Here is a 12,739-nt window from a genome sequence, read left to right as displayed (position 1 = left end):
CTAGAGGTTTTACCATGGTTGTAAAATGGGAATTAATACAATAGTAATCACCATTGGCCTCCACGGTCTCTAATTGGACTGTAGAGATTCTTAGATGGATGATGGATCGGCCTAATTAAGTAACTGATGAAGGCAGCAGGCAAATGTTTATCCTTAGAAAACATTACCTGTAATGTTAAACTTGGCTATTATTAATTGATAATTTAATTAGAAAAAATCTCAAAACTCTCCATCTGATTTAAAGGTCAGAGGTGAAACAACATCACCTTTACCTAAATATCTGGTTAGTCAAGGGTGAATTTGTTTTTTTTAATCTAAATAAAAAATTATTTTTAGATTTTTACTATAAATCTTTTTAAACATTACAAAATTACAAACATTTTTTATCTCTTACAATTATGAATTTCTCTGGTTTGATGTGTAACATTGGAAGCGGCATCAAACAACAATGCGCATTTATATTAATCTCAGAATATGCAGACAGTAGGATTGATTTGAACTGAGCACTCTATAATAATTTGCCTCAAACTTTTATTTCAATAATGCCCTAAATACATTAGACAGGAAAAAGTAGGGTTAAGTACCACATTGATTAACTATCCCTCATTCTGACTCACTCAGCCTGCCGACTAGTCACACCTTCAATAAGGACCACTTCTCTTCTGTATGAAGTTGCCATTTGTTGCTATTGAACCACACCTTTTCTTGAATAATATTCGAAACAGCTGATCTCCTGAGACACATTTCAGTTAGCTGTACCTACTGTATGTATACTTTTTTTAATGTATCATTTCATTTTCCCCTTCATCCTTGGCAGCCTATTGGGTAAGTTGATGATGCTGAAATACACAGTTACCATATGCAACTTTTTTTTTTGCCTGTGTAATAGTGCACAGTGAGTAACATAACATTTCAGCTTTATACTGTATATTATCTTACATTATCCAAATATATAGACAGCACTTAGTTATTAATTTACTTTTCACTTAGCCGGCCAGTGAGCTCATTGTCTTTTACACTGAATATTTATCACCTAACCTTCAATTCCCTATACCCAACCATCATCCCATTAAAGCATAAATAAACGTTACTCCAAGAAATAACGTTAAAAGTCAACTGCAAGCAAACATTTTTTTTCACCCCTTAATGATACACCATCTCTTTCAATGTTGATCTGAATAATATTGATACTGTAGAATTTCAGACTTCACTGGCATACAAGGAAAACACATACAGACTTTTTGTCTGAAGGGCGGACCTTTCCCTTCTAAATGTGCATTAAATTATATACTGATCAGAGTAAAATTACTTACTAGCCTGTTATAAAACCCTCAGATGATGATTGTTTATTCTGTTCGAAAAATATGAGAAAGCAGCTGTTTCTTTTCATAAATTACAGAAAGCTGTTCAGAAGCTCCCTTAAAAAAAAGAAATATTGTAGTAAAAATACATCCATTGTTTCTGTGGAATTTAAATAGTTCTGCTGACTATAACTGATGACAGTCATATTGTTATAACATTTTTGTTTTTCTGCTTTCTTCATCTCTGTGTGTTTTTTGTTTCCTTCTTCCCTGTTTATTTATTAATGATAACAGATTGTGTAATTTGGGGCTAATTTAGCTTCAACTTTATCATATTTTAGTAATTCTCTTTAGATCTTTGGTCATAAAAATTACATATATCTATGCACGCTTTTGTGTGTCATTTGTTATTTCAGATGACTGAAGTGGAAAATTGCTTTTTCCATTATCCCTCTGGCTTTAGCTTGGGAATAAACCAACTATGCTATATATCTGACAACACTGGAAGTCTGGATGTGTTTTTGGAAGTGTAGTGCTTACATGACTTGCCTCATTCTTTCAGGGGTTTTCCTCTCAAACATAGGCTGCATGGTTCAATACCAGTTTCTATTTTAGGTGAAAGCATTGCCCTGAGGATTTCAGAAATAAAATCAGTCAGCTGAATCCTGAGATAAAGAAAAATTAATTACCTACACAGTATTACCTTATTTTTTTTTTAAACAAAACAAAACAAAAAAAAAATCATAATAGCAACTAGAGAGGGTAACCTAAAAAAAAATCTTACTTTAAATTCCATTTTCATGCCCAGAGGTCATTATGAATCTTTAATTCCCAGGTTTGTGTCACTTTTTAGTCTAATTTTTCTCCAAAACAGAAGTGAAAGCTGCTGACATATTATTTTTTTTCCACTAGAAAGACGGGGCTTTGCACTAATTATCATAATTATGAATAGCTGGAACAAGTAATTATTCAGTGTATGATTTAAGGGGTAAATTTCTCTTAATATTTAGTCATTAGGCACGGTTGTATTATAAATTTACATCTCTGTTACATCAGTTCTCATGTCTCTGTTGTTGTAGTATATTATTTTGAATTGTAGTGTGTAATTAAAGATGATCGCACATGTTGTGTATTATTACGTTCATTATTGTTTAGCTTGTTTAGCTTATGACACCGCAGGTGATGTAAAAGCAAATGGATGAAGTAAATAATAGAAATATTCATTTATATTGGGCGCCTGTGCAAATGCATATTGCCTACTTGCCTCATGTTGCTAAATCTGTCTGCATGAATAATGCATGGTTTTTATTTGTACTATATGAGTGAAGATTAGTTCCCACAAATCCTAGATGAATAGGCTTTGGCAGTCTTTACTCTTGTTGTGCCAGTCATGGCATGATTATGCTAAACTTGTAATCAAAATAGGAATACACATAAAATTGGCATAAAATTTACATGCCTTGGGGAATTATAGACCATGTCAACAAAATAATACAATTTGTACAGTAATTGTCATGAACTGCCACTGTAAACAGAAAAGGAACTATAATTTAATAACAATAATTGTATTATGTAAAGAGGTTTTTATCTTGATTTGGTTATAAGAATACTTTAAAACTATTTAAATGAAAGTGACTACAAGCAGGTTGTACTTAGCCAAGAAATCTAAAACAAACAAACTAACACCTACAGTACATAGCCAGTATCAAGGTGAATTGGAGTGTGTGATTTAAAGGCATCCATGTTTGATGCAACCAAAGGTGCAGCACATGGAAACAACCTTCTTTGTAGTCCTTTGGTAAAGGTTAGCTCTGGTGGCAGGCATACAGGTCTTGCTGCAATAGAGGGTCTAGAACATAGAAGACTGCAGCCCAGAACTTCTCATGTCCAAAGCCTTCCATTCGTAGACGTACTAGAGCCCTCTCTGTGCTGAGTCAAGGATAGACTTAATCAGATAGGTTGATTGTCCTTCAGTGCTCAATAGGAAATAGAATAATGCTGTTGATGTGCTGAAGATTCTTGGATTTGCTCATGTAATGATGGCTTCATTTCCTGCACCCCTCAGCGGAGGGCCCTGATGAGCCACACTCTGTCTCCTCGTTAGTACAGTGGGATTTTTCCCTAATGCTGTTTAGGTAACCTTTTAGCTACTCCTTGCCATAGCACAAGAAAAGCACCAGAGATGCTGGAGGAAGTGGTCATTAGAAGCTACCTTCTGCCCTCCTTGTTTATGACTGTCTTAGCCGATGTGAGATCATTATCAGTAAAAATGGCAATGAGTGATCTTGGTATGTTCAAAAACACCCCTTCTGACTTCTGAAGCCTGCACTCCACAGATTCTCTAGGGTACTTATCAGGGTGGACAATGAGCGTGGTGGTTTGAGGGGATGGTAAGTGGCGATCTGTGCATTGTTTTGGTACAGCTACTGTAATAGAGGAAGATTACTGCCAACACCTTGTATGAATCAAAAAGTCATTTCCTGACATAAAATTCTGTCAGTAACCATACTGGTGGACCCAAGTTCACTTTAAGAGGATTTTATTTAATGCAACAATAAAAACAAACACCAGAATAGAAATTTAAAAACATAAAATGGGTGAAGGTCAGGCAATGAGCCAACAATATCAATAGGGTAAAGCAGGATCATAAATCTGGAAAACAGGCACTGGATCAAAATAATAAATAGTGAATAAATGTTTGGTATATACTGATCCGAACACATGCACAGATAATATTCTACACATCCAGAATCTTTGAGTCGATGTCCTTGTGTGTGTGTGTGTGTGTGTGTGTGCACATGCACAATACCATCTGGCATAGGTTTCCCCTTTCCCCATCGGACATTTTCTGCTACTAAGTACCGTAACAGTTATGCTGTGATCAGTCTCTGTGTATTTTAGCACACGTAGACTCTGGTGCAAACAGGGACTTCCTGGCTGGGGATTTTTTTTTTTTTATTAAAAGGTCGTCACCACACATACACAAACATGGTTCCAATCATTTCATTTATAATTGACCACTCACACTGACATCTGAGCAGAGCTATGGTGCTATGTATTAGTAATCTTTTTCATGCATTAGGCAACCCTTAGCCTTATAATGTTGATAATATTACAATAATATGATATGCAACATGGGCTTAGACAAATACAATAATGACCAAATTATGTTAGACAGATAACTTCATAATAATCAACCAAAGTTGCGACTGCACTCGGGAACTATGCTAACTGCGCATGCTAGCAACGCTAAAACAATGCTAAATAGCTTTTGCACAGTATTTGAGTCTGACTGTGGTTATCTTATTGACACAGACATTAATTGAATTAGTCATTATTGTCACCATGGCATGGCACACATACTACCTCCCTGCTTCCTCTGAGTTAATCATAAAGCTACTCCATGCTTACTGCTTCAAATACACTCCCATCCTGATTAAAGTGGGAGCTGATCTGTCTAAACATCTCCTGTCTCTTTTTTATTTTTTACCCTTTGGTTCAGCTACACTAGTCAACATTCTGTATGGTCATGGTCATTTACAGAAATGCTCTCAAGTATGCCTCAGACAAATGGACATGTTATGCATGCAGTGCTAAAAAAAGGAACAGAGTTTTCAGTTACTATACTAAAGATTTCGACCTTGAATGTTGATTTATTATTTCTTAAATTTTAAGCAATATCAACTTATCAACTTGTTGATAATCAGTGGAAAACACAATATAAATACAGTGCCACAATATAGCACACTGGAAATTTTCTGGCATTTGTAAAGTGTAAATACAAAACAAAACAAAAAAACCTATGGTATGCAGGTTGGTGGAGATAATATTCAGTAGAGACACTGCACATCGACAGACATATTTTATAGGGATGAAAGTGAAAAGTTGTAAAGTGAGCTGTAGCAGATGGATGCTTTTATAGGCCTACTCTTCAAACTGTATGCATTTTCTTAAAGGAGAGCCCAGGATATAATAATAGGAACTTAATTTTATTAATCTGACAACTTAAAATTGTGAAATAAACCTGTAACTAAAATAGCTGCATCATGGGACACTTTAAATTGTGTGCATAATAATTTTTTTTGGGCCTGTCTAGCAGGGATATAACGTAACTAGGTTTTTAACATTTACTTTGTTACTGTACTGTACTGTTACTGTAAAAGCCATTTTTTTGCATATCTGTACTTTACTTGAGTACTTTTCTTAGTGGATAATTGTTACTTTTACCACCTGCAAACTACTATAACTATGACTTGGTTTCCCTCTGTGAAACAATCAATGATGTAGCAGGTGTTTGAAATCAGAAGTGGAAGTGGTTTCAGACAGTTTAGCAGGAGAGAAAGAGAAATTGAGAGTGAAAGAGAGAGACAGTATTTAAATATGACTTGAAAGCTACAGTGAGCTAATATAAGCTCAGTACTTTTGGGACTTAAGTACATTTTTATGTAAGTACTTTTTTACTTTTTCTCAAACAGAAATGTAAGTGAGGGACTTTTACTATAAGTTACTGTACCTGGGGTATCTTTACTTTTACTCAAGTACAGGCTTTTTGTACTTTTTCCACCATTTGCTGCTAATGTCCACAATAGACCCTGATGTTTCGCCTCTGCCTAAACTTCACACTTTCTAACACTGCTACATTTACAGTAGTTTACTGAATAATGAGGACAGCAGCCATATTTTCAAAATTTTAAAAGAGATAATTAGTACCTTCATTATTTTAATTAGGATAACTCATTTATAGGTAGTTTTATCTTTTTTTTTTTGTCATTTGTTTTTATGTTAAATTTTATGATAAACTATGATCTGCTTCAATCATCCTTTATCTGGCCTAAGGGCAAGTGCTTGCCTTTAAAGAGTGGTTTAGACACTAAAGAAATCTTTTCTTTTTGATACCACTACATCATGAAAAGTCTTGCATACTTTTTTGTGAGTACTTTTGTGCTTCTTTTCAAACAGAAATGTAAATCATTTTAATCATTTAAATGGGGTACCTAGAAAATTAACTTAAGCGACTCCTAATACTGTGTGTAAATATTAATATGTTTTAACCTGAAGTTGCAGCTCTAAATATACCACTGAATATTGTCCACTGGTTTGTAGCCATTTTAACTCAGTACTATTAAATTATGTTTGCATTTTTATTTATAATTCTTAATTATTTTCCTAAAATAAGTAGTAAAATGTCCTTTTGGGTAGCTATTGTTTATATTATTTCTTATTATTGATTTTTATCATTTGTGTTGTCTGTTGTTCCATCTGTGCTCCTTGCTTACTCTTTTTCTCTTTGCCACTGCCATCTTACTGGGTCAATAATAAGTGGTATTTAAATATAATGGCAGAGTGGAGCTAAATTTATTATTTATCTTCCTGAAGATGGGAAATGGCAAGCGATTGCAGAAATGCAGTGTGCTGAAAGACTGCACAGGGATAATGAAGAGTCACATGACATTCTTGGCTCTATTTTTACCATCAGGGCCCATTGCTTGCCTTGAGGAGATGACATTTTTAAAAGCAGTAAAGTTACTGTGATGCTATTTTACACAGCCTGTGATGGGAACATTAAAAGCTGTGGTATTTTAAACCCCTGGCCAATTATTTTCGTGATTGGCTTTTTAACTATTAGTTATAGCTTTTGGAGTGGACTTACAGTACTATAGATTGTACAATTAAGCAATATCACATATGGGGGAATGCTGTTGTACTGAATTTCAGCCCAAGGCTGCAATCTGAGTGCCAAAGATATCACAGCTGTGCTGATATTCAAAACACCAGTGTAAATTCAAGTGTGATATTGCTTTTATACAACACACATCCTTCAGTGACTGACAAACAAAGTTAGTGTAATTAACAGGGGTAAAAGTCTCTTCATTCTTATTGGTACTATGTAGCCAAAAGGTGAGGAGAAACCTTGGAGCTGGTGGGCAGTCCTATAACTCATTTTATATTGAAGTTAAATCCCAAATAGTGTTAAATGAAAACTAATATGCTAGGTTGTTCCACACAGCAAGCAGGGCCCTTGATAGGGTGTTTGAGAGGGATTTGGGATTCAGCCTTGTGTTTGGAACTAGTTAGCTTTATAGCTCATGTTAGCCATGAGCAGAACAACATCACGGTTCGAGGGCAATTCAGATCGACTTAGAAGCAATTACTACAGTAAGAAGACAAATTGTTTTTCAAGATGAAAAGATGACATGGTTATAATTGTTGTCTACTGTCACCTTTTTCCAGTACTGTACACTGTACTGACTTAATTTTAGCCAAGCTGGTTAGTTAGTGAAATGAATAATTGTTAGAACAACTGTAATGCGGAGTGTTATGTAATGTCATACGTTCCAGTGCTGTTATGCTCTGTAGCACTACTTATGGAATGGCTCGCTTCCAATCAGATTACTTGGTAAGAACTAACTGTTCTGAAAAAAATAATAATGCCAACATCTGACTTTTGAGATTTCTGGAAAGCAAAATCTCATTGGTGAAATCCAATTTGAGTGACAGTAGATGAGACTATATTGATGGTATTATCGTTTGACGTTAGGTACTAGGTTAGGTACAACTTATACAACTTTTTTTATCCTAATTTGCTAGAATTTTGTTTTTACTCTCCAACCTGCATGAACAACATCTTAAAAAATATACCTACATTTCTCCCATATGATGCTTTTAAACTGAAATGTGTGTACATAAATGTTTGGCTTGTCATTCATATCCAGTATTCAATACATTTTATCCTTACCTAGAAGGCAAGACACCACTGCCAATCATTCTGTGATCTAAAAAAAAAGGATCATTTTGAGATACAACTCTACAGAAATAATGTCCTCTTTTGGTTTTAAAGGAAAAAAAGGACATTTTGAGCAGCTCATAATTTTTAATCATAACTTTCACTGATGATCTCTAAAATGTTATTGATCAGAAGGTTGGCATGGCTGATGATATGATATAATATAATATAATATAATATAATATAATATAATATAATATAATATAATATAATATAATATAATACTGGGTAGTGACAAATTAAAATATTGTATAATAAATCACTATTAACTGAAATTTTAAAAGTATATAGATTTTAAGATTTTACTTCAGTTTTTTCCTAATTAAGAAATGCCTGTTTAAAAATATATATATTTAACCGTGTTAACAGTTTTTTTTATTCTCCCTTTTTTTTAAATTCTGTTTAAGATGAGCAAAGTTAAAAATAATTTTTTATGCAAATTATTTGAACTGTATTCTAAAGCAGGCAACACAGAGGGGGCAAGTGCAAACAAAATCCAAATACTTAACCTGAGATCGTCATTAGATAATGTGATTGGATCCTTATTAAAAATAACAAGCTCTTTGGAGAATGTCTTCTGTATTATTCCAGACTGGGCCATGCAGCTTTCCCTGGGGCTCCTAGAGAGAAGCCCAAGCGACTAATTAGCACTGCCTAATTAATAACATATGCGATCAAAGCTTCTGGCACATGCATACCCATAGCTGAAGAGAGATATAATACGGAAGGAGAGGTTCACGGTCTGGGTCAGAAATCAAGTGTTGGTTTGCCAAAGGCTACATTGCTTTTTCTTGCCCACAGAAGAGCCACTCATCTACAAGTTTTACCTTCCTGAAGGACAGTGTGTTGCTTGTTAGCTATTTGCAGTTTAAATATGTAAAAGATGGAAATCAAGAATGCATGTGTTTCATTTGGCATAACTCTAGGCGTGTTTGATTCAGCTCAGTTTATAGATTATGCAAAAAATACTTAGGATCTCTTCATGATAATGAGCTGAAATGATAAAAAAAGATAAAAAAAAAAATCCACTGATTTTAATTAATAGTATTTTCTCTCAGAAAATATACAGCATGCAACTTAAATATTATTGACACCCCAAAACCATATTTTAAATACATTCTTGAAATTATATTTTTATTTTAATTTAAAAAAGAATCAAATATAACCTTCTATGCACAAGAGGGAAAGGGTCAATGACCTCCATAAATCAGCACAAATAGAGTTTAACAAAAGTTTTTACATACTGTATCTGTAACAATTGAAGTTTTATGAGGAATTAGCCTCGAGTGCCCAAAGCTCACCATTTGTGAAAATGTAAATACACTCGAACATTCTGCTGTTTAAAAGCACTGCCAAAAAAGTTAGTCCTGGAAACATTTCCAAAACACAGCACCTGACTTATTCTCCCATTTTGACAAGCATTATTAGAACTTCAGTTATCTTTATAATTATTAAATATGACCAAAATCAAATGCTTTGATCATGTACTCCTCCATCAGTTTCTCCCTGAATGAATGACAGAAAAACGCATCTCATACCCTCCTGTAAACTATTGAGGGTGTAATTAAAGATTAAGGATTGGTGGTTCTGGATCTTTTGGCATCATGAAATGGGATAAGTACCTCAATATTTCAAGCCAAAACCTAGTTGCATCTGCCAAAATGTACTTTGTCATAGATGGAGCTTTCAATATGAAAATGAGCCAGACAGAAAGATTAAGTAACTGTTGCAACAATCATCTCTGCTTTCAGATGAAAGACTACTGAAAACCTGAATTGGTCTAAATTAAAGAAGGAATGCCACATGGACAAATCTAAGACTATACAGTAGATGAGCTTAAAATGTTCTGCATGCATGCAGTTCATGTTTATACCAAATGACAATGTTCTGTGATAGTAATCAAACATTTAATTGAAGGATTAAATTTACAGTAAACACAAACAGAATATGCTTTTCAATATACCTGTGAAAGGAAACACATTTTGAATATTATTTTCAAAGTTTATACCATAACAGTACATCCAGCATTCTTACAGTTATCATTAATGTTGGGTCAGGCTGAGAATTGTGTACTTGTTCTGTATATATTAATCATTTGCATTTAGAAATATAAAGTTTTTTGCCCTTAACAATATTATATAATATAATTATATAATAAATAAAATTATTTTGCCTTTTTACAGATCATCTTTCGTAAAATCGCAGATGTGAAGAAAGAGGAGGAGGAGAGAAGGCACCAGAAAAATGAAGTGACACTCTCTATTCCTGTGGACCATCCAGTCCGCAAACTCTTCCAGAAGTTCAAACAGCAGAAAGAGATGAGAGCACAGGGGTCCTTGTTGCCTGACCTGGAGAGGAACCAGCTCCATGTGGAGCACCAGCTTCACCAGCTGTCCCACCATCACCATCATCAACAGCACCATTATCCTCAGCCCCAATATCAGGTGCACCATTCACTCCATCATCACCATGGACCCTCTATGCAAAATGGGGCTCCTGGATTGGGTGGAGGCAGTGGTAATGGCGGCTCCACAGTTGTGACTGTTTCACAGATAACCCCAGTTCAAAGCTCCCTGGCATATGCTCAAACAGAGGACTCCAGTGGGAAGACCTGCCATGAGGCCATGGAGCTTAAGCCCAGCCTCAGCGTTGTTGACCAAAACTGTTTAAAGCTTACTAGTCAGGTTCGACCCAGAGGTGGTGGTAGTGTTGGTGAACGGGGATGGATGCGTCTCAGGAACATAGAAAATAGAGCTTCAGTTGCTCCTCCATCTAATTCAGATTGGCCACAGAGGGAGGAAGAGTGGGGAGATGTTACCCAGGGCCTGAGACAACTGCCAGAAGATGCCAAAAAACAGGGGGCTAATGGGAAAGAACCCATTTCAGTCACTTTAGACATAAATGGGAGTAACAATGGAGAAGGAGGCACTGAAGAAGCAGATGAGAAGAGTGCACTACACAAGACTGATTCTTGTGACAGTGGTATCACCAAAAGTGACTTACGCATCGACAGGGTAGGTGACTCTCGTAGCCCCATGGAGCGGAGCCCATTTGAGCAGCCTAGCCCTGGAGTAGGGGCCTTGACCACAAGAGGTCTTCCTTTCTTACCTGTGCCTGAGCAGGCTCTCCTTCAAAGCACCTTGCAAGAGGCTAAGATGGAACTTAAAGGAGACATTCAGACCCTGAGTGGTCGTCTGTCTGTCCTGGAAGCCCAGGTGGGGGAGATTTTACGACTGCTCTCAGAGCAGAGGAGATCAACCCCACCTCCACAGACTTCAACCCCCAAAACCAAACTCAAATGCCAGGACATTTTCACTGTCTCAAGACCTGTTAGTCCTGAAGTAGACAGAGAAGATGGACATTTTTGAATCAAGAGAGAAACATTTATTTATTTATTTATTTATTTATTTATTTATTTATTTGTTATAGGTCAGTGGGTTTATTTATAATGTTACCTCTTCTCAGTAAGAAAAGAAAAATCTGTTGCAAGAGGTAAAAATCATTTCTACTGTAAATAGATGCATGTCCAGCTGGAATCTGGCCTGCCAATGAAGTCTACTTTAAGAATAGAGTTGCTTGTACATTTATGACTGCATGCAAAATTATTTAACAAGACAACTTTTATACTGACCCTATGTGCTGGACTGTCTCTTGACTGACTAATATTTCAGGGCATTTACCTTCAAGAGCAGAAGCACTGCAAGGTACACACAGGAGCTGTAATGGTTTGGTGTGATATTGGGTAGCACTGCTTGAACAAAACACCTCTGCAGACTTACTTGTCTAGTTGCATCTTTTCACACTCTTTTCCCCCACATATCCCCATGTCATGTTTATTTTTAAGTGTGTCTAACACTCAACAAATCATGGCATGCAGACTTTAGATGGATATCAAAAGAAGATTATTTTTTTTGTCTTCTAATATAGAAAGAGATTTGTAGCTCTTATTTTTGTCAACCTCTACCCATGAAGCAATATTTTAATGTTAAATCTAGCATATAAATTTGACAACCAGAATGTGAGATGAGTGGGTAAATCCTTTGGTATGATGTAAGCGCATGCCAGATTTGTAATAATAATTGACATGAAAGGGAGAACTAATCCTATATTAACATGTCAAACTTTAGTATGGGCTAAATTTCGGAAGAAGTCAGAAGCATGAACATACCCATGTCTGTATTACCATAAGCATGAACATACTTTCTTCTGCATGGGTAATAAGTCCTTTTGGTACATTAATGTAAACATTGAAGATGATAATTTGGTAAGCTGTTTTGGAGCTGTTCTCCTATTGTTTTCTTATTTTGTTCACTTCACTTTGCATTTACACTGAAACAGTTAACAATCAGAAACTAACTAGAAAAGAATTGTATGATGGGAAACGTGTAGCTGAGGAGGGCACAAAGGATATGTATGGATATGTTATGATTAGAAAAGGGATATTTACATATCTCCCTCAAACCCAGATGTTTATAATATCTTAATTTATTGCTTGTGCTAGTTATGTTACATTATCTTCCAAAACACTTGAGTTTTAGTCTCACTACGTTTTAGAACTTAGAATATTAGTAAAAAATGAAGTCAAGCACTTTACCATAACCTTTACCATAACTTTGCAATTATCTTGAACACAGTATATACAGTATTCCTTACA

The 12,739-nt window shown here is 35.4% G+C and overlaps 1 protein-coding gene across 2 annotated transcripts in view; it reads left to right on the top strand.

The window, feature by feature from the left end:
- kcnh5a (potassium voltage-gated channel, subfamily H (eag-related), member 5a) overlaps positions 1-11,453 on the top strand; it is an 85,554-nt gene extending 74,101 nt beyond the window's left edge. The window contains exons 11-13 of one of the 2 annotated variants that reach the window (XM_053489141.1): positions 10,269-10,477; positions 10,601-10,970; positions 11,031-11,453. In XM_053489141.1, the coding sequence (XP_053345116.1) occupies positions 10,269-10,477; positions 10,601-10,970; positions 11,031-11,453 (1,002 nt within the window). Of the gene's footprint in view, positions 1-10,268 lie in introns of both variants that reach the window. The other variant, XM_053489140.1, reaches the window with a different exon arrangement.
- Positions 11,454-12,739: the final 1,286 nt, after the last annotated feature.

This window comes from Clarias gariepinus, chromosome 27 (assembly GCF_024256425.1).
Source record: "Clarias gariepinus isolate MV-2021 ecotype Netherlands chromosome 27, CGAR_prim_01v2, whole genome shotgun sequence".
Lineage (NCBI taxonomy): Eukaryota > Metazoa > Chordata > Actinopteri > Siluriformes > Clariidae > Clarias > Clarias gariepinus.
The sequence above is the reverse complement of the archived record's forward strand: the minus strand, read 5'-3'. Positions and strand labels throughout refer to the sequence as shown.